Source organism: Oreochromis aureus, linkage group 2 (assembly GCF_013358895.1).
Source record: "Oreochromis aureus strain Israel breed Guangdong linkage group 2, ZZ_aureus, whole genome shotgun sequence".
NCBI classification, from domain to species: domain Eukaryota; kingdom Metazoa; phylum Chordata; class Actinopteri; order Cichliformes; family Cichlidae; genus Oreochromis; species Oreochromis aureus.
Window position 1 is genome coordinate 15054142 of NC_052943.1, and position 19957 is coordinate 15074098.

The 19957-nt window shown below is 38.2% G+C and overlaps 3 protein-coding genes across 8 annotated transcripts; all 3 read left to right on the forward strand.

Moving 5' to 3' along the window:
* Window positions 1-5447: 5447 nt before the first annotated feature.
* LOC116318213 (leucine-rich repeat neuronal protein 4-like) lies at window positions 5448-8399 on the forward strand. The gene is made up of 2 exons (XM_031737192.2): window positions 5448-5565; window positions 7326-8399. The coding sequence occupies exon 2, from the start codon at window positions 7328-7330 to the stop codon at window positions 8135-8137; it is 810 nt and encodes a 269-aa protein (XP_031593052.2). The 5' UTR covers window positions 5448-5565; window positions 7326-7327; the 3' UTR covers window positions 8138-8399.
* A 412-nt stretch (window positions 8400-8811) lies between these two features.
* On the forward strand, window positions 8812-11025 carry LOC116320594 (thiosulfate:glutathione sulfurtransferase-like). Its single transcript, XM_031740266.2, has 4 exons — window positions 8812-8855; window positions 10211-10339; window positions 10432-10594; window positions 10834-11025. The coding sequence occupies exons 1-4, from the start codon at window positions 8843-8845 to the stop codon at window positions 10886-10888; spliced, it is 360 nt and encodes a 119-aa protein (XP_031596126.1). The 5' UTR covers window positions 8812-8842; the 3' UTR covers window positions 10889-11025.
* Window positions 11026-12661: 1636 nt separating this feature from the next.
* zgc:195212 (DUF4554 domain-containing protein) lies at window positions 12662-19723 on the forward strand. Of its 6 annotated transcripts, none has more exons than XM_039618982.1 (14): window positions 12662-12753; window positions 12933-13056; window positions 14242-14307; window positions 14387-14508; window positions 14622-14705; window positions 14789-14844; window positions 15194-15265; window positions 15353-15548; window positions 15714-15825; window positions 17773-17931; window positions 18032-18153; window positions 18445-18555; window positions 18632-18745; window positions 18860-19723. In XM_039618982.1, exons 1-14 carry the CDS (start codon window positions 12667-12669, stop codon window positions 18905-18907), a joined length of 1473 nt encoding a protein of 490 aa, XP_039474916.1. In that variant the 5' UTR covers window positions 12662-12666; the 3' UTR covers window positions 18908-19723. The 6 variants fall into 6 exon arrangements, 4 of the variants coding, with proteins under 4 accessions (XP_039474916.1, XP_039474922.1, XP_039474912.1 ...); XM_039618988.1 differs by having other exon boundaries at window positions 14254-14307; window positions 15702-15825; XM_039618978.1 differs by having other exon boundaries at window positions 15702-15825; window positions 18860-19722.
* The last annotated feature ends 234 nt before the right edge of the window (window positions 19724-19957 follow it).

The window sequence follows — 19957 nt, forward strand, 5'->3', positions numbered from 1 at the left end:
AAAAGCTGCATTTGACAGTTAAATAAAGAAACATCACATATTGTGTGCACACTGCTGAGAAAAAGGCAGCCCAGTTCAGTTAGTTTCTAGTTTGTTTCGTGAAAGTACCAGTACTATTGGGGAATAATTGGGCTCGGCTCGACTTTGAGCCATTCATCCAACGTGCTAACCACGTACTCATTCTGATAACATCTCCGCCTTTCATTTCAAATTAAAAAACACTGCTAGAAGCACAGATCCACAGCAGGCTTACACCTTGCCTATCTATTAAATCCAGTAGCTTTTTAATGCTAAAAGAAGGTTTTGCAGTGCAACGAACCCTAAATCTGGCCCTCTTTGTTCCTTCTTCTTTAAAACGCCGACCTTTGAAGTTAAAGGCCGTTCTCGTTTACATGACCTGCATAAAACAAGAAATTAACAACATACTGTTGTGAATTAAGATGCACGTTTTGCATTTCATTGTAGTTTCAACACTGCGGGCATCTTGAATTCCATTGTTAAGGAGACTAGTTTGGATTCTCATTGCATCACTCTTCTCTTTATCTAAGTCCTCATGACATATTGACCTTGTTGACATTTTTATTAAGGCCAAGGAAAGGCGGTAGGAAGAGAAAATGTGAAGGACTCTTAGACTGCAGCCTCAGTTTTATGTAGGAAACAGGTGTGGCTGACAGGTCTTATCAGAAACATGCCTGTTGGAACTTGGGTAATGGCTTTTAAAAGGGGCTCTGTGCTAAAATTCTTTCTCTTCCCTCCAGCACGCTCTCATCTGCTGGAGAGAAGAGTGGCTGGTTTGGGTTTTGTTTGCTTTTGGTAAACTTCCTTTCCTTCAGATACATTTATCATATACTTGCTTCCTACTGACAGGAATTCCACATGTATAAGAGCTTAATTTAATAAAATACATGCTTGTTTATTTAAGCCCCCCTGTCTGTCTGGTGTCTGTATTTTGTCTGGGATTTGATCCGGTTCATGACACACAAATAATTAATAAAATATGCATAGGTATTGTAAGTTCATTGGGGAATCAAATGAACTTTTTATTTGTATATCACCATTCAAAATTGAAAAAAGTGATTTATAGAGGGGAAAAAATGAAAAGGTTCATATATGCCTACATAAAAGTAAAAAATTAGAGCATAAAATTTTACGCACATTCAAGTTTTTTTAAAAGAGAGGGAAAAAAGGGGAAAGGGAAAAAGAAAATAGAAATAAACCCATCTGTGTAATTTAAAAGGCCAATAAAATAAAACAAATCCAATTCAAATTTATAATTCACTCTATTGTGGGCAGATTTGGGAATGTGGGACCTCGTCATCACATAGTGCTGCTACATTACACTTCTGTTTCCAATTATCCTCTGGAGGATCACTGGGACTTCACGCTGACTGGGACTGCATTCTGGTTCCACGGCTATTTTAAGCTGAAAGTAGTGGTTCACACAACATCACAGAGTCTGGTAATAACCCTACCACGAGATTCCTTTTGAGTGAAGTGGGAGGTCAAAGGTGATTGGGATTTAGCCAATAGCAGTGCTTCCTGTTTAAACAGAAATAGCTTAAATCCTCAGAGACGTATGGACTAGGAGAGGGAATGGAGAATGAGTTTGATTAAGTCACGCCAAATCAATCAGAAACTGAATACGTGAATGTGAAACTAAAGGGATGTTATTTTAATTCAATAAACATATGTTAGAGGAGATTCCGTATTTAATAAATAATTGTTGTTTTACTCAGGAAAATAATATATTAGAAAAATTTCATATCAGTAGGGATTTTTTTTACCACTACTACACCACTAGTTTAAACCATGGAGCTGTCTATATGGTGGTGGCTGTGTATCACATACAGCAACATGCTTAAACATGTAGGAGTGAAGGGGAATGTGCACTGGCAGGCAACTCATTATCTCAAGTAATATGACTCAATCTTTATGGCTTCCTTTATTCCTCAGGGACCTCTGAACCACAGTTTCTATGAAAAAAAAACCAGTCTGGCCTAAAACTGACCGCAGAAAGTAATAAAAAAAAAAAAAAAAAGCTCAGCCTTCTTAGTGATCATCTCCACCTTCAACAACTGCTGACCTTATCAGTACATAAGAGCATGTTAGAAAAACCAGTGAAGACAAAACAGTGACTATATCAGCTATCAGCTCAGTCTGTGCATAGTTTTCCTTCAGCCACCTGTGTTTGCTTGGTTTTACCTGAGAGAAGAAGCTGAATAAGGGAGTTGAGACATTCCTCCAGGAATTACCCACCTCCCAACGATCACAAGATTTACTGAACATAATCAGTCACTGACTCTATGCTGTATACTTTTTTAAATCTACGCATGTATTCTTTATGTGATTGTAAGCGTCTGTAAGTAGTTGTTACAGAGTTGACAATGAACATGAAAAAACAGGCAATAAATTAAACCTAAAAAAAATGGCTGATTGGCTGTAGCCTGTTAAAAATAGCAGATACTTCCTTCCATTTCTGTTCTGTCGATTCCGCTTTCCATATTTGATGAAGAGAGGAGCTCCTTCTTTATCTGATGTAATCCTACCCTCACAAGTGTGACCTCACACACAAATAGCATGCAAGCTGATGGAAGTGTCTCTGTGTTGGAGTCTGCCTAGATGTATCGTTGGCTGAGTCATTGCTTGCAGACTTTTGAAAAAATCTTTATTGTAAGCTACTGTTTCTGTATGTTTCTTTTAATCTGACACTGTGTTCATGCAGAATGAAATTCTTTGGCTCTCTTCATTGTTAATGTCATAAAACACTGATCGTGCTTATTTTAGAATAAAAAAAATAATGGAGCAAAATGGCCACGCTGAGCTGGATGAAGCAAAAAAAAAACTTACTGCTGTGCCAAAAATGTGAGAATATTTCTGTAATGAGAGAAGAATCGTTATCACAGATCCTGGACTGTCCTCAAGGATTGACTGGATGTTGAAATGAATGACTTCAACTTGATGAACCACAGAAACTTGTACCAGACAGTTTCAGGGAAACCTTTGATACCTGGCAGTTTCTGACGTGGCAAACGGGGGATCAGACAGGGGAAGAGATGGTTGTCTCACGTAGCCAAAACAACATGAAGACAGAATATACATATGCGGGACGACTTAAGGAGAAGCTTTTCTTTGACTTTTCTAAACATGGTCTTTGCTACTGAATTTACGGTAGTTCTTCCTGAATTTTCTACTGAACCATGACACAGAAATGATGCATCTTATATTCATGCTTGGTTGACTGACTAAACACAGGAGTGCAAGGAGAAAACCTACGCTGCCTTGTTCAGAGACATAATCCGCATTTATTGCTAATGAGCAATAAATCAAGTCATTTTAAAACCAGATCTTGGTACTTGGCAGTTCCTTTGAAGAACCGCTGAAATAGTTCTTCAGTGTCTTAAATAACCCCAGGATCAGCAGTCGTGTAACCATTGAAAAGCTTTGCTAACTTTTTCTCCAAATAAGATATTAAAAAAAATTTTTCCACCAGAAGTTCTCCCAGTATCAAGATTCTCCCTTAAAATGTCTTTGGATGAACATTAAAATACAGCTGTGACCGCAGGGAACTTTTCACAGGTCTTCATCCGAAAATTAAAGTACTCGGAAATGGAAAGTTTTCCATTTTGACATGACTAACATGATTACAGTTAATCCCGAGGATGTGAATGCGTTCATCAAATGTTTGCTTCATCCAGTAAGCACTGAGATATTACTTAAGGGAAATACCACGAATATCAAGTGACCAAAGATGTGGAATAGATGACATTTCAGAAGTAATCGATATCTGACCACTCCTGGGAACCTTCATTAGGTTTAAACTGAGTAGTCTTATCGGCTTCACTTGACCTGTTTGAAAGTCTGAACTTTTCAGTTCAGCGATACACTTTTTAATCCTTCAGCGCAGCCTTTGAACAAGGCTGTGCTGAGTCAGGAGAAAAGAATATATGCCTTCTGCATGATAATAAAACCAAGACGTCCAACACTGTTTCATTTCCCACAACAGGCACAACCACTTGTGAAGCGCCTCCTCTCTTCTCTGAAAATGTGTTACTACATTGTAACTTCCTAAGTGATGACTCAGCTGGACTCCTTTTTAACAAGCACATAGAGTTTCAAGGTCATAAATGTGATAGTGAAGAATTTTTAAAGTTAATTAGGAGAAAGACTGTAGATGTTATGAAAAATTAAAGGCTACACCTCACTTTCAATTCTTTAGAGCTATGTGGGTCTAAATCCTGCTAAGTTTTTTTGTGCAGCAAAACTTTTCCCAGTGTGGATTCATATGATGTTATTATGTGTGTTCTTGAAGCGCCAACTAAAGCTTTTTTTTTTGCATAGATTGAGAGTTAAAGCATTAAACAAACTGGCCCAGTAATTGTGTTGTTCCACTTTGAATCACTGCATGTTTTGGTTCTTTTCTATTTTATTTTTATGTGGACTCATTTATTGCTTTCTTTAATCGTTTTGCCCTCATATGTATAGTCATAATCACTAAAACTTTAACAGATTTGCCTTCAAATCTTCTCATATTTATATCAAATAATCATTCTGAGAAAATTCAAAGGCACTTATGACTTTTTAAACACATTGTTTACTTTTTTTTTTTTTTTTTACACACGAAGAAGCCAATCATCATCCTCCCAAACAAAGAACTGTAATGTTGTATAAAATACTCTGAATTCTATCGGCGTGACTCTACTGCCTAAAAATGGCCAAAGATCTTGGGAATTGTTTCTGAATTGTTTCAAAGATCCAAAGATGTCATCAACATTTTCAGTGGTATGGGTTGAGTGAATCTTTAACGATAAAAGGAGGCTCCTGCGCTGGTACTTTTCCTCTCATCAGTGCCACAGTGGCATTTGGAACAAGAAAAAAACATCTGTCCTTTGCCAGCTTTATCCCATAAAAGGGTAAGAACAAAACAAACCTCCATCGTTCCTCTCCAATGTCTCACAATGAGGGGCTTCAAGAGATGCAGGACAACTTTAATAAATACACACCCAAGCATTCCTCACCCCCCTCCTGACTCTGAAAAGCACAAATAAACATGTAGTTAGGTGACCTTATGTGCTGTCCCCTTCCATAACAACACCTGCAAACCATATGGGAAGTTTAGCGTTAAAACGAAGCAATGAAAAACAGACAGCTACACCTACGGATTGTGAAAAACACTCTGAGCAACAAGCACAAGCCTGTCTCCCGCTGTTACTTAGCAAATTAATATGCTGAGCAGCACACAGACACATGGCGGCTCTCCCCCTCTTCCTCCTAACGCACATTCAAACACAAATTCGAGGCAGGGATTAAAAAAATAAAAGAGCACCGGTGATCAGTTGGAAGAAAAACAAAATGGCAAGAAGTGAAAAAAGAGTAAAAAGAGGAGGTGGAGGGAGGCCCTGAAGGGACAGAATGAGGAGGGGGTGTAGATGAGGAGGAGGAGAGAGTTTGAGAGAAACAGCTTAAGACTGAGAACTTGAGACAGTCTGGAGCACACGGTGAGAGAAGCCAGAGTGGAAACAAAGAACTTCAGACTTGAGACTTGACACATCCATCAGCATTAAGCAGGTACTGTAGACCCATTTCAGTATTTTCTTTGCTCCATGTTTTATTTTTAGAGGTTTAGTATTATCTTTTAACAGCATGAAAAATGTTCTCTGACTGTTATAATTAATTTTATAAACTGACCAGAATGAAAGCCAGTTTACTTTTTGTGCATTTTGGGTTCCCACAAAACTCCCCTGGCTTTCTGCCAGGTACAAATGGTAGTGCTGATGGGGTAGTTGTACTTGCCTTCCCGCACTCAGTATTTATTTATCTAACTGTGTTTACAGGATAGGACACTGCAGATGTTTGAGTATACTTAAGAGCATTATGAGCTGTAAACCGAGGCAAACAGCATCCTGGTGCCTCGAATCCAGCCAAAGAAATTCATTTTATGTCTTACCAGAAATAAAAAATATCTTCTTTGATATATTACCCTCCATAATGTTTGGGACAAGGATGAATTTTTCTCTGCTTGTCAGTCCCCCTCATTTCCATCCATCCATCCATCCATCCATCCATTCTCTTCCACTTATCTTATCAAGGTCGGACATTGGTCCATGAGTGTAGGGATAAGTTACTTATGCTTGCTTCTACAGAGTCTATAGTTGCCATTGTTCAACAACAGGAAAAAAGCTAAAGGTATTATGAGAAGAATAAAACAGTTAAAGACATCAGCTCTGTAATCACAATGGGCCTACTAACCCCAGGAAGACCACTGCTGAGGACAAAAGAACCTCACTATGGCAAAGAAACAGATCAGAAACGGTCTTCAGGGGCAGGTATGTGTTTGTCAGAGACTTCAAAGTCTTCATGAATAGAAATACAGAAGCAAGATGCAAACCACTAGCTGGCCACAAAAACAGGACAGCCAGACTACAGTTTAAGTTTAAAAAGTACTTAAACGAGCCTGCAGAATTCTGAAAAATAAGGCGTCGTGGACAGATGAGAATAAGATTAAGCTGTATCAGAGCGAGGGCAAGAGGAAAGGGTGGAGACAAAAAGGAACTGCCCAAGATCCAAAGCTCGTCTTTTAAAAATGGTAGCAAGGGTGCTGTGGCTACCACAGGTGCTAGCAAGCTTATCTCCTCTGATGATATGACTGCTGAGGGCAGTTGCACAATGAATTCTGACGTGCATAGAAACGTATCTGTTATCTAGACCGCAAGTCATCCTGCAACAAGATAATAATACCAAGCATACTGCTAAGGTAACACTTAAGTTTCTCAAAGCTAAAAAATCATATTAATAATTTTTTTTTATTGTTCCCTCCATTAATTTGCTCAACACCTGATGGCACCCTGAAAAGAGAGGGACTGATCATATCTGCACTCTAAAATATTACACCGAAGAGCAGAGGAGAACTCAAAGAAAAATGTGTCTTTGTATCAAACAGCATGGAGTTGTTTTAACAGTTAAGATGTTAACAGTTACTAGTCATCTTAACAGTACGTGTTAAGGTAAATGGCCTGTATTTGTATAGTGTTTTATTTAGTCCCTATGGACCCCAAAGCGCTTTACACTACATTCATTCACCCATTCACACACAGGTGATGGCAAGCTACATTGTAGCCACAGCTGCCCTGGGGCGCACTGACAGAGGTGAGACTGCCGGACACTGGCGCCACCGGGCCCTCTGACCACCACCAGTAGGCACCACCGTTGCCTACTGGTGGTGGTCAGTTTGCATCAATCTCAAGCTGTGGTTAGTTTGCATCAATCAGTCTGTTTATGGCTGTAAAGTGACCAGTGACCATCTTTATTCTTGTCATTTCTTTTCACAGAGATGACCTCACTTTGCAGGAACCTGGTGGCTCTTCTCTTTTTTGTCTTGCCTCCCATGCATTCCCATTTCTTCACTAATGCTGCCTCTACTTCCGCACCCATCACCCGTCAACGGATCATACACGTAATTGACACAGGCTCAGACAGCCAGGATGATTATGGCTTTATTGAGGATGAATATGACATCACCAAAGCTCCTCCTAGGGTGGTGAACATCCTAAAGACGGACCGGAAACCCCAGCTCTGCAAGTATGACCCCTGCTCGGAGAACCAGGTTCCCTGCGCTACACTTTCAGTGCAAACTGGGTGCCTCTGCCCTGGGATGAGTGGAGCTAATGTGCGTCCTCACCCACCACGTATCCAAGCACTGGTGCCAGTCAGTGAGGGGAGTGACAGAGGGAAAATACAGGTGCAGTGGTGTGCTCCATCTTCAGTGGTATCTGAGTACAGAATAGTCACCGAGGGAAGGGACGGTGAAATCCAGAAGTTTGGGGATGCTTCACGGCAGGGTTTGGTCAGATCTTTGGAAGTGGGAACTAAAGTTTGTGTGGTGGCGGTGAACAACGCAGGAAACAGCGATCCTTCAGATTTTTCATGTAAGCGGTATGAATTTCGTGAATCTTCTGACCACACACTGATGGCCTGGGTCATAGGAGGTGGAGTCGCTCTCCTTTTACTGGTTGTAACAACAGCTCTGATCTGTGGGAAATATCAGAAGTTTCGAAAGGGAAAGCGAGACTCTACTGATGGACTTACTAAAGTACAGGTGGAACACTGTGATCTGGACAAATGCAGTTCTGTAGTTGTGTAATCAATGATTGTAGAATTTAAATATTATTTAAACTCCTTCTTCAAGGAATGTGTAAATATGAGTGAATATGTTAGTAAAGTGGAGGACTAATGTTAACAAATCATTTATTATGCTACTTTGCAACCACCACAGTTTTATTTGCTGGCAAATTAACCTCTGTAGATCTGTAATATTTTTTTAATCTATCAAAGACGGAATGTAAAGTAAATATTATTTTTTTAGATAGAGTGCTGAGTGCTTTTTTTTAAATAAAATCATTTAAATGAGAACTCTATATGTGTTGACTTTTTTTAGCTTCCACTTGAAGGTTGCGTTCACTTTATTCTAATAATGCGATTGTGTCTGCATTATAAGAGCTGAGACAATTAGACTGGTTTACTTTTGATCCTTTAGGCATGTCATACTCATAATTTTACTTGCACAAAACATTTGTAAAAAATATTTAAGCCACTGACTGTACACTGTAAAACAGGCTTTTGCACAGTCATTAAATACCTCCTCTAGCTTTTACTTGGGAAACAAATCAGTAAGACATTGATTTGATTGGCTAAGCGATGAAGTCTCAAGGGCTAAGCTCCACCTTTTACCTGTAGGTGAACCAATCAGGTGCCACCAAACAAATGCATAAAGAAGAAGATGCATTGTTATTCTAGCATATGTGATTGCTAATACCATTCATATTTTCAACTTCAACCAACAAACAGGATGGCGAACACAGGTGAGTCGTTTAGCCCACTCTTCCACTTTGTTAACAATGTGTTAACAATATTACAAACTGTAACATTTATAATATTTAAATATCATATTTTAATATTTATTACTGTCTGAATTGAAGCACATCTAATTTAATGGGGAAAACATTTTTTAAAATAACAATTTAAAACTACAGTAGCTTGAGAAGAAGTAATAAAAAGCTTTCATAAAAATATGAATTAACTTAAACTGGTTTTGGGGTTCTTTTGTTGAACTTTTTCATTTTCCCACTTTTCTTTCTCTTACTACTAAATATTTAGATGAAGAAACCTCACTTTGTAGGGTAAGAAGGACTCAGCAAACAATAAAAAGGTCAAACTGGAATCTTTTAAGACAGATATTCGAGCAACAAACAGCAATCAGCTATAATAACCACCAATAATTATCTGCATATATTCGCAGCCAGTCAGGACAGTGTACCTTTAAACTATTTTACAGGCTCATATTCATCACACTATATGATAAGAACAATTATGTCAACATGCGAGATAAATTATCTTGTAAGGAATATAGCATGAAAGGGGAGCTAAATGTCAGGGGGGGTTTTCAGGGCATCTTCTACTTAAACTAGAAGCCAAATTGAGAAACTAATGATGTGAAACTAAATGGCAGGTCCAGTTGGTTCTTCTGACACAGATTTTAATATCTGAACTCAACACTCTGTTTACCTTACTGTGTTTAAATAACTAGGACAATTTAAATGAACCACTTTAATAGGTACACCTTGATAGTAAAACAACCTTTTAGCTTCAGAGTTTTCTCTTTTCTTCTTGGTATCGATTCCAGAAGCTGCTATAAATAAGCTTTAGAGAATTTGGACCATGCTGAAATGACTCTTCTATTGTTTAATTTTTGGTGAGCCTTGTCTGCCGTGTGACAGGTTAATTAAATTTTTGAGATGATGACCAGCTGAGCAGATGTACCTAACAAAGTGGCTGGGTCATGTGCATGTATTTTATCATTATTATTATTGCTAGATTGCTGCGGCACTAACAGTAGAGCCAAGATAGTCTCTGAATGACTAAATTACACATGCCAAATGACATGAAACCACTGATATCGGTGCGGTTAGCATTGATACATCCTTCCTTATCAGTGTGTTTGCATGTACCTTTGTACAGGTAGAGCAGGTGTCATATTACATCTAACCCTTCATATGAACAGTAATTAGTTTTCTTTGGCAAGGATCCTTAATAATACATTCTTGTGTCAGGATGATTTGTCACTTAAAACCTGTATCTAAAAGAGACAGTGGTGCAGTTTTATTTAATTTGATGAAACGTTATCATACGGTTTCTCGTGTTTTCTGCCATGTTCAAGGTACCAAGGATATTTCCTATGAGGAACTGAAGGCTCTTGTGGGAAAGAGCCCGAATCTCATTCTGATTGATGTCCGCAGTGAAGAAGAGGTGGCAAAAGGACATATTCCAGGATGCACCAATATCCCACGTGAGATTGTTTTTCAAGTTCTGTACGTTTTCTCGAAGTTTTCATTTGCATCTTCATGTTTTCTACCTTTGTCTCTTCTTTGATTCCTTCAGTTGATACAGTGGAGACTGCTTTTGCAATGAATCCAGATGAATTCAAGGCCAAGTATGGCATAAAGAAGCCACAGCTGGATGCACCAGAGCTGGTGTTTTCCTGCCAGACGGGCAGGCGATCAGGACTGGCCATCGGCAAGGTCCAACAGCTGGGATACGTGACGTAAATACGTTATTGCTTATAATACACAATACACACACATACATGCACAAGGCCCATTAAAAAAAAAAACTCCAAGTCTTCTTTATTAACACAAGGGCAAGAAGTCCTTAAGACTGTAGAGAGCCATCTTTGGTTTTTGTTGTTGTTGTTACAAATGTGCAGCTTTCTACTGCATGTTTGTGATGTAATAATGACAGCTTTTATATTCTGACATCTTTCATCTCTGTTCTCTATTTCAGCGCACGCAATTATACTGGTGGATACAGCGAGTGGTCCAAGAAAGAAGGAAAGTGATTTGTGCTAAAGGAGAGTTTCATATGTCTTCATCCAATCAGCAACTGTGAAATTTAGATGTTTTAATCTTCTGGTGATTTTTTCACACTGTGCAATATTGAATTTTATATTTATGAATAATTACAAAGAAATTAAATTATTACATTTACTTGGAAAGAATTGTGTTGTGTTTGTTATTCTTTAAGAATGAAAAAGATCCCAAAAGATATGATAAATACATGCATAATGATGTCTTTGCAAACAGAGGTACACGCAATGAGCCTGATAAACACCACAAAATAACAGCTGTACAGTACAAAGTACCAGTGGTACAGTGACTTTTATTGCATCATTAATAATTATTTATCACCATATAATTAAGTGCTTTTGCTAACATTAACAGAGAAGAGCGCCTTGAAAGGTTTTTGCCGCCTTTCTGATTTCTTAGTTTTATGCCTGTTTGTCACACTTAAATGTTTCAGATCTGCAAAAACATTTTAATATCAGGCAAAGATAACACTAAAACTAGAACTAAAACTAAATACAAAATGCAGCTTTTAAAAGATTTCAATTATTTTGGGAAAAAATATCCAAACCAACAAGGTCCCGTGTGAAAAAGTCATTGTCACCTTCTTGTTAAATCATGAATTAACTGTGGTTAGTGACATTTTTTTTTGAAAAGCAGAGTTCGATTTCTCTATCTATACTATCTTCACTTGGATTACTGCGAGACCTGTTGAATCAAGAAATCACCCTGTTTGACAAAGTGAAGCAGGCTAAAAGATCTCAAAAAGCAACACATCATGCCGCAATCTAAAAAGACTCAAGAACAGATGAGAAACAAGGTCACTCACATCTATCAGTCAGTCTAAGGCTTTAAGACTTTAGTGAATCACACTGGTGAACCTAAATTACTTCAAGAGTGCATCGATGACTCAAGAACTGCAAAACTTTGGGGAAATAATCTGTTGACTGATAAGACAAAAGTTTAACTTTTTAAAGGGTTTGAGTCCCATTACGTCTGACCTAAAACTAACAAACACAGGACTGCATAAAAAGAATAGAAAACAAACCCTCCAATTTGACCGGGGTAAAATAATTCTGCAAAGAAGAGTAGCCAAAAACTCCTCCCCAGTGATGTGAAAGACTCATTTCCAGTTACTTGATTGTCGTTCTTGCTGCCAAGGACAGAACAACCACTGAACAGATTTACACTCCACTTATCTTTTTTCACACAGGACCAGATGGATTTGGATAGCTTTTATAATAAATGAAATAATCATTTAAACAGTGTGGCGTATTTACTCAGGTTATCTTTTTCTATTACTAGTATTTGATTGATGATCTGAAACAGTTAAGTGTAACAAATGTAGGGGAAAAAACGGAGAAATTACAAAGGAGGCAAATACTTGTCACTGTATACGAACAGTTTTTTATGAAAAATAAAAATAAATAAATTACTTTCTTATGATTTAATATGCCTAAGTATATAGACATTTTTTAAGATCAATTTTAAATGTTCAAAAACATACTTTTTAAACTACTGCCTATTATATGCTTACATATAAATTATCAAGTCATCATCACTTTTCATTAAAACTAAATAGTAAGTGATAAAACAGGTAGCAATGCAATACATACCAATAAAAACCATGTTCAAAACTATGTAAAAATATTATTATTATTATTATTATTATTATGATGATGATGATGATGATGATGATTGTGTCAAATATTTTAAACAACTAATAAATAATAAATCATTTTCAAATTATATACAGATGCTTTCCTGGATTGGTATGAGTCAACAGCCTAATTACGGAACAAAAGTTTATGTTAAATATAGGTTAAGGCAACAACTGAAAATGCTGAAAGAAATGCAACAGGTAATTTTTTAAGTAATAGCTATTCTTGATTCATGGTAGAAAAGAAAATGGATAAAGAGATTTAGAGATTAATAAAGATGCTCTTAAGTGCTTCTATAGCAAATTACTAGCTAACGCTAACTAGCAAGTAGCGTTAGCATGCTAAGCTAGGAGTTTGTTTTTTCAAATGGCCTCTCCAGGTGCTGCGTTTGCTCATGCTAATGGGAAAGCAAAGGCAAAAGCTTTGTTTAAGGACAGGCGGAGGACTTTTGTTGCTTTTGTGGACTGACACAGGAGTTTCTACGCAAAAGCTGAACTGCACTGGTGAGTCAAAGCAGCTGAGATTGCTATAACACCAAATGAGCAGTAAAAGAGGTATAACAGGGAGATAAATGAGGATTAAGGTGGGGTTTGATCAAATATTGAAATGACAATGTCTTTGGATAAATGGGGTTATTTTGATACACACTATATATTAGAAAAATACAGTATTTTAATATCTACAGGTCATTTTATTAGGGACACATTCAGCTTCTTATAAAATATCTGATCGGCAATCAAATGGTAGCAGTTGAATTTATTTAGGTAAGTAAACATGGTCAAGATGACTATGCTGAAGTTCAAGCTGAGCCTCAGAATAGGGATAAAAACAATGCATTGGCATGCATGTTGATGCCCAAGGGGCTGGTCTGAGTATTTCTGCTGAACTGCTGGTATTTTCCCACACAGTCATCTCTATGGTTTACTGAAAATGGTCCAAAAAGAGGAAAATATGAGATGAGTGGCAGTTCTCTTGCCCAACCTTGAAGCAGATGGGCTACAGCCACAGTAGACCACACAGAGTGCGGATGTTTTGTAGAAATGAGGCTACAAAACAAACAGCCTAACCAGTATTAGAAAATAGAAGACTGGAAAAGATGCCTGGTCTGATGAGTCACAATTCATCGTGGAATACTTGGATGTTACGGTCACAATTTAATGTAAACAACGTGAAAGCACAAATTCATCCAGTCTTGTATCATCAGGTCAGGCTGCTGGTGGTTCATTGGTGTGGGGAGATATTTTCTTGGCAGACTTTGGGATCCTTACTACCTATTGACCATCAAAGAATGAATTAAAGCAGCTTTGAAGGCAGAAGGGGGTCCAACCCAGTACTAAGAAGGTGTACCTAACAAAGTGGTGGGTCTAGGGTAGCCTAGGTAGATGAGTGGAAACTAACCTAAAATAAAACTTCAATAGATTTTTATTGTATCAATTAAAGCTACAAATTATGTCGTAAATATTAAGTGTCTACATAAATTAATTTAATCTCCAAAGTATGGTGAAGATCATTTCATCAACAGATGATTAATTGGTTACCTTGAGGCATGAAAACAAAATAATTTATTACTGTACAATTACTGTTAGTGCCTTCATGTAAATTTACTGCAGTATAAAGATAACTAACAGGAAGCTAGTTGTCCCAGCAGCTCTTGGAACAAAGGCTAATGTTTTGTTGTATTGATCTAGTTAATTGCACAGTTGCAGCGGCTGGCCCCTGGTGTGCAGGGATTCAAATGGAAGCCCTCCAACCTGGTATGTATACACAAATATAGACATGTACACATAACTGGAACCTCTGTGCACTACATCGCCTCTGTTCTTGCTACATCAGTCCTTGCCAGTTTGAAAGAGAACATGTTTCCCTGTGTGTGGCCATGTAATGAGCCTGACCCTGAGGAGCTGAGTGCCTTCACAGATCTGTATGGTTCCCTCAGATTGCTTCTATCTTTTCAGGTAGAAAAACAACCCAGATGAATTCTGACATGCATTTATTTTTTCCTTGTCTTTCAGTTGTAACGCAAGTAGTGTGAGTCACATGTTGTTTTAACATATCTTGCAACGTACAGGTAAAAGACACAAGACATTGCACTTCAGAGTGGCAAGCCCATATAGAGGCATTCCTGCGCACATTCTCTTTGGCTAATGCCGGGGTATGAACAGATCTGTTTCCCCATCTCGAGTCACATGTTAGGCTTCAAGCAAAAAAAGTTTACATCTTTCTTATTTTTCATAGATACAAATCCACCTCAAACTCAAAATCAACGAGGAGACCTCACTGCGGGAACTGAGGTACAAGTGCATCGATGTATATCATAGGTTCTCCCTCTTGTTTAACATCTCACAATTAATGACTTTGTTTTTAAGTTCATTAAGGATGTCACTTTATAAACAGAATTTAGCTAGTTATTTTTGAGTAAGTTTAAAAAGCAACTTCAATATAAAAAAGTTCACGCAAAAGAGTATTGCAGTCGATCATTGTAATTGCCTCGAGTGGTTTGTCTTGGAGTAAAAACATGAAAACGAGACAAAAGGCTGGCTGTGCTAAACCCTCTTGAGTGGAGTCTGGATTATAAATGACAAAGGAATGGAAATATCCGTCTCTGTTTTATGAATTGCTGACATAATCATATTATTGCAGTGTAAAGTTCAAGAGAAGAGTTGCACTGGCGGACCAACTGTTACTGACCCTGGACGTCACCTGTTCTGCACCGTCAGTAATGCCGCTTTTAAAGGTTTGACCAAAATAACTGCCTCCTATTGATCTGTCTGATTTTCTCTTGTCCCCTTGAATTTAAAGGCCTCCGTGGTGTGTGAAGAAAGGGTGCTGGTGTGTGAGAGGACACCCTGCTATAGGAGGCAGGTTGCCCCTCAGCATCCCACCACAAACCATGGAGCAGGGCCTCTTTGGGGATCTGAGTGTTCAGGTGGTTACACTCCTGACCCCCTGTCTGCTGCCGTACCCCAATGTGACAACAGAACTTACTCACATACAAATATCCTTTTCATGTCTTATCATACATCTGTACCACACAGTCTCATTTCCTGTCATGGTAGGCAAAGGAATTGAATACGAGGGGAAATTCAGACAAGGGCCTGACTCATTTGGGGCATCTGATTTGGATTAGTCTTCCTTAACATGTTTCCATGTGTTGGTATACAACCCCAGTAACATTCCTGTCAATGGCCCCTCTGGCTTCTTTCAAAAACTTCCAGCTGTTCTGGACTGTCAAGAGCTGGGACTAGATAGACTTTACTGCTCTTCTTTCAAAGGTAATCACTGCTGGGAACAGCATGTTCTGATGTTCAGGGTGTATTTTACCTCTTTTTGCTGAGAGGTTTGATTTCCCAATAAAAAGAGTATAAAACGAACCTGATGTAGGTCCAAAGTCCGGAACAGTTAATCCTGTCCTTACAGGATATTAAGACATTGAAACAATTAGAACTTGGATTTGTTACCTTTGTTGAAGAAAACTAATTTCAACCACCTGCGTGGGTTTATGAGAGAATGAGCCCAAGCCTGAGGCTGCTAATTAAAACTTTTATGGACCTCATAAGGCCGACATTTGAATGGGAGAGGCAAAACCAAACAGAACAATGGACGCAGAACAGAAAACACAGAAAACAGAAAACATAAACAAAAGCATTAAGCACTAAAAGAAAATGGACTACAGAATTTACTTTCTGTCACAACAGTGGTTTTCCCTGCACTCTAAAAACCTGCCTCATGAGAATGGGGTTCATCTGCAACTAATTTGCACTTGAAATTTATTTCCAATACAAGATTTAGTGCTCCAGTCGCACCACAAAATATTCTCATAGCAGCGATTTCAGTTGTGGAGAAAGGGTTTGACCTAACTGTCTGTTTCCCATGAATTACTGTGCTTTTTTGAAGTAATATACTTAAAAGTTTTTTTTCTTGTTTTTCAGAAGTATTTACATAATTTTTCATGCTAATAGCTTTTGGGATGTTTCATTTTCGTTTCATTGATATTGTCACAGTGACAGTGTAGAAAGCATGTGGAATGTGAACTGTGTGCAACGTGCAGACTGAATGTTTGACTTGATGACAGTGCTAGATAAAAAGACAGGACAACCAGAGTTCCTACAAATCTGTCATCTTGAGAACAGGACCTGTTTTGTTGCAAAATATTCAGCAGTTGAGAAGACACATCCACAAGACCGCCAGTGCCATGCACAAAAAAGTCTGTCCCATCAGAGTTACCAAAACCTTTTAGAGCAATCCGTCAAGTTTTTTGGGTTTAAATTTGGACCAAACTGATGGACATAGAGGCAGCAGCATTATAGTTTTCCAACATGTATTTTGCAAATTAGTTGTATATGGCATATTTGAATAGTTGATAAGATCATTTGAATTACAGAGTAGTAGTCTTGTAAATATTATATGGTTTCTCCTGTCAATGAGTACCTAACAAGCAGGACGCTCTTCTCTAAAAAAGACCAAACTATCTTCTTGTGTCCAGACAGCAGTCTAGTAAAATGAGCCTAATTTAAGTCTTTATTAACCATTTAGTCATTTAGATTTTATTTTAAGTAGTAGCAGCAGGTATTTAAAGCCTTACCCTAAAGAGAGCTATCAAAAAGAAACACATCAGTCTGGAAGCTACATTTTAAAAAGACTTAACGGTCACTGTTTTGCACACAGAGCAGACTGGAGCAGTTTGATTAAACGCACTCATGTAGTGATAACAGTCAAAATACGGCCCTTTTATCAGAAACTGCTCTTTCACAATAAGTGTTTCCCCCTTTGTATACAATAAATCATAACTACAAACAAAACCGACAGTCTGTATTAATCAGCAATACCCTGCCCATTCACATTCACACAATGAAACCTGAAAACACCCCGTAATCCATCCTGCTTCACGCTGTCTCTGACCATTTCCATCTTCCATCAACATTTATTTTATTTAAGAAGTTTGATTTGGCATGAAAAGAGACACGTTTGACATGTTATTTTTTAATGCTGACATAAAAGGCTGCAATAAATAAATAAATGCCCTTACAATTATCTGCCCAACCCAGAGGTGTGTCTTTAATTGCCAGCATGTTAGATACATGTCATGCTGGTTGTAACCCATGTGTGGGTTCATGCAAACACTCTGTTTTCTTCTTAAAATTCTTATCTCAAGTAACTCTCACTGTATCCATCTTATTATTTTCTTTACTTTGGCATAAATGTTTCAACATCCCCTGCAGATCTTGTGTATAGCGGCGGTACTGTGTACACAGTAGAGAAAGACAGCTGGGATGATCCAGAGCAGGAATCAAGTCTTCCCACAGTGCAGCAGAGTCTCCTGCTTTTCTTCTTCTTACAGCATAGTGACCCCTTCACCTCCCAGCTCACTGATCTTATGGGTGAGGAACCGCAGCGGCATGTACAGTCACAAAACCCTACACTGTAGGCAGCCTTTCTTTCAGTTTTCCAATGCAAACATGCAAATTGTTGATCATTCAGCCACCGAGGTGTTGATAGAGCTCCACCTGGAGGACATTCTGAACAACAACAGGCAGGCCGTCGTAGCAGCCGTGCAGACTGAGCTGAAGAACACACTGAAATCGCAAAATCACAGAAAAAAGGCATGACAAACACATACACACACATGCACAAGCACACTAAGTATCCTACTTCTTTTAGTTAGAGTTTTTAGTCCTCTAATGATAACTATTAGTCCATTAACAGAAAATGAATCAGCAACAGTTTTGATCATTGACATCTTTTCTCTCTTTTCACTCACTATGGATTGAATTGGTTATGCAATTAAGCACAACCCTATACTCGGGTAGATTGTGATGGTTGTTTTACATTCATTTCTAACACTTATCGGCACCAGAAAAAAGTAATTGTGTATGTTTGTGTGTGTCCTTAAGCAACAAGAAAAGCTGCACGCAGCTGCTGAGGTGATTCTCAGTTCGTCCATGAGCATCGTGAGCAGCAGCAGTAGCATGGACTTCAGAAATGCCTGTCTGAACCGCATGAAGGTGTGGAAAAACTGCTTGTCTCATGGTGTGATGCAGAAACTGAATACTGTATTCAGAGGCGTTGACAACTTGTTAGGTTTGTGTTTGTCAGGTACATGACACACATGAGTTGGCAGCCTCCCTCCGTGAATCACTGTGGAGAGTGACATCATGGAAATTCGTTCCCAGGGCCAAGTGCTTTTCTACTAAGGTGAGTGAGACGCTTGCTTTCCGCCAGCACCACCCAATTCCTATAGCAGCTCCTCATTACCACTGTACCTCTTACACTGAACCACAATCTGATGCAATGTCATTGTTTTAACAGATGGAAGTACATCCTGAAAACGATGAGCCCACCACAGCAGAAATCTGAGAATCTCTGTGTTTATCTTAAGAGTTCTGTTATGGTTAAATGCTGCGGAGGCGGCAGAAGAGGGTTTGAATGTGTTTAAAAAATTTAAAGTGCACCAGTTGTGCTGCCAAAAGCAACATCTGTTTAATCCATAATTTTAAAAGCACAGTTGTTGTTATAGCTTGGTTGCACCAGTTTATTTTTGTAATAATATTCCAAGGCTCAAATTGATCTCAGTTTTTCTTATCAATGTTATACCCATAGAAAAACGTCTGTAGCATATATCTATTTAGGATGTGAGGTGACATCACGTAGTGCTGGAGTACCAAATATACATTATTTGAGTGAAACACAGGGGTTTAACAGGAAGGTTTAGTGGGCTATTACAAGTTTAAAGTCAGAGTTTTCAGTGTGATAAAAGTGCCTCTCTTTTTACCTACATCACCATGGTAACCTGGAAAAAAAGCCCTAAAATCAGAGGCAGTGATACCTTTGTATTTGTCACAGATAGCCAGAAGAATGCCCACCGGATCTTTAATGAGTATCTGTTGTTGAGATATCTCCCTAAACTGACAAGATTGGACCCTGAAAAAGCCCCAGTTCAGATACTCATCCGTGAAACATTGGCATTCATCACCAAGAACTGTGCAATCAATATAATCAATTTCACTTTGATCTGGTGGCAAACAAAAGTGATTTTCACATCTTTTGGCTATGTTCCAGTAAGTTTGAATATTTAAAATTTGTAAAATGTAAAGTTTCAGAGCTCTAACATGCATCCATCCTATTAGAAATAAACAACAGCATTAAAATAATTAACTGGAGTTCAAATGTTTATTTTACCACTTTGTGTGCTAAATGCAAGATTAACAATTATCTGCTGAATTAATTTCCTGTCTTATTTCTAATAGTTTTGCATTTTACTGTTGTATTCTTTAAAGAATTTGGTCACTATATTATCATTATCTTATATCATTTCTGATTGGAGTAGGTGGCACTCATAGGGATCATTTTATGCAGAAGAAGAGCCATATGAACAACTAAACAGGTAATACAATTTGGAATATTATC

Bases quoted from the DNA above. Each gene is read 5' to 3' on its own strand.
- zgc:195212 (XM_039618978.1), top strand. From the start codon at position 12,667: ATGAGTCAACAGCCTAATTACGGAACAAAAGTTTATGTTAAATATAGG. The intron at 14,509-14,621 runs GTAGAAAAACAA...TGCAACGTACAG, and splicing joins GATTGCTTCTATCTTTTCAG to GTAAAAGACACAAGACATTG. The intron at 15,549-15,701 runs ATATCCTTTTCA...ACATGTTTCCAT, and splicing joins CAGAACTTACTCACATACAA to GTGTTGGTATACAACCCCAG.
- LOC116320594 (XM_031740266.2), top strand. The intron at 10,340-10,431 runs GTGAGATTGTTT...TGATTCCTTCAG, and splicing joins AGGATGCACCAATATCCCAC to TTGATACAGTGGAGACTGCT. The intron at 10,595-10,833 runs GTAAATACGTTA...TCTCTATTTCAG, and splicing joins CAACAGCTGGGATACGTGAC to CGCACGCAATTATACTGGTG.
- LOC116318213 (XM_031737192.2), top strand. From the start codon at position 7,328: ATGACCTCACTTTGCAGGAACCTGGTGGCTCTTCTCTTTTTTGTCTTG.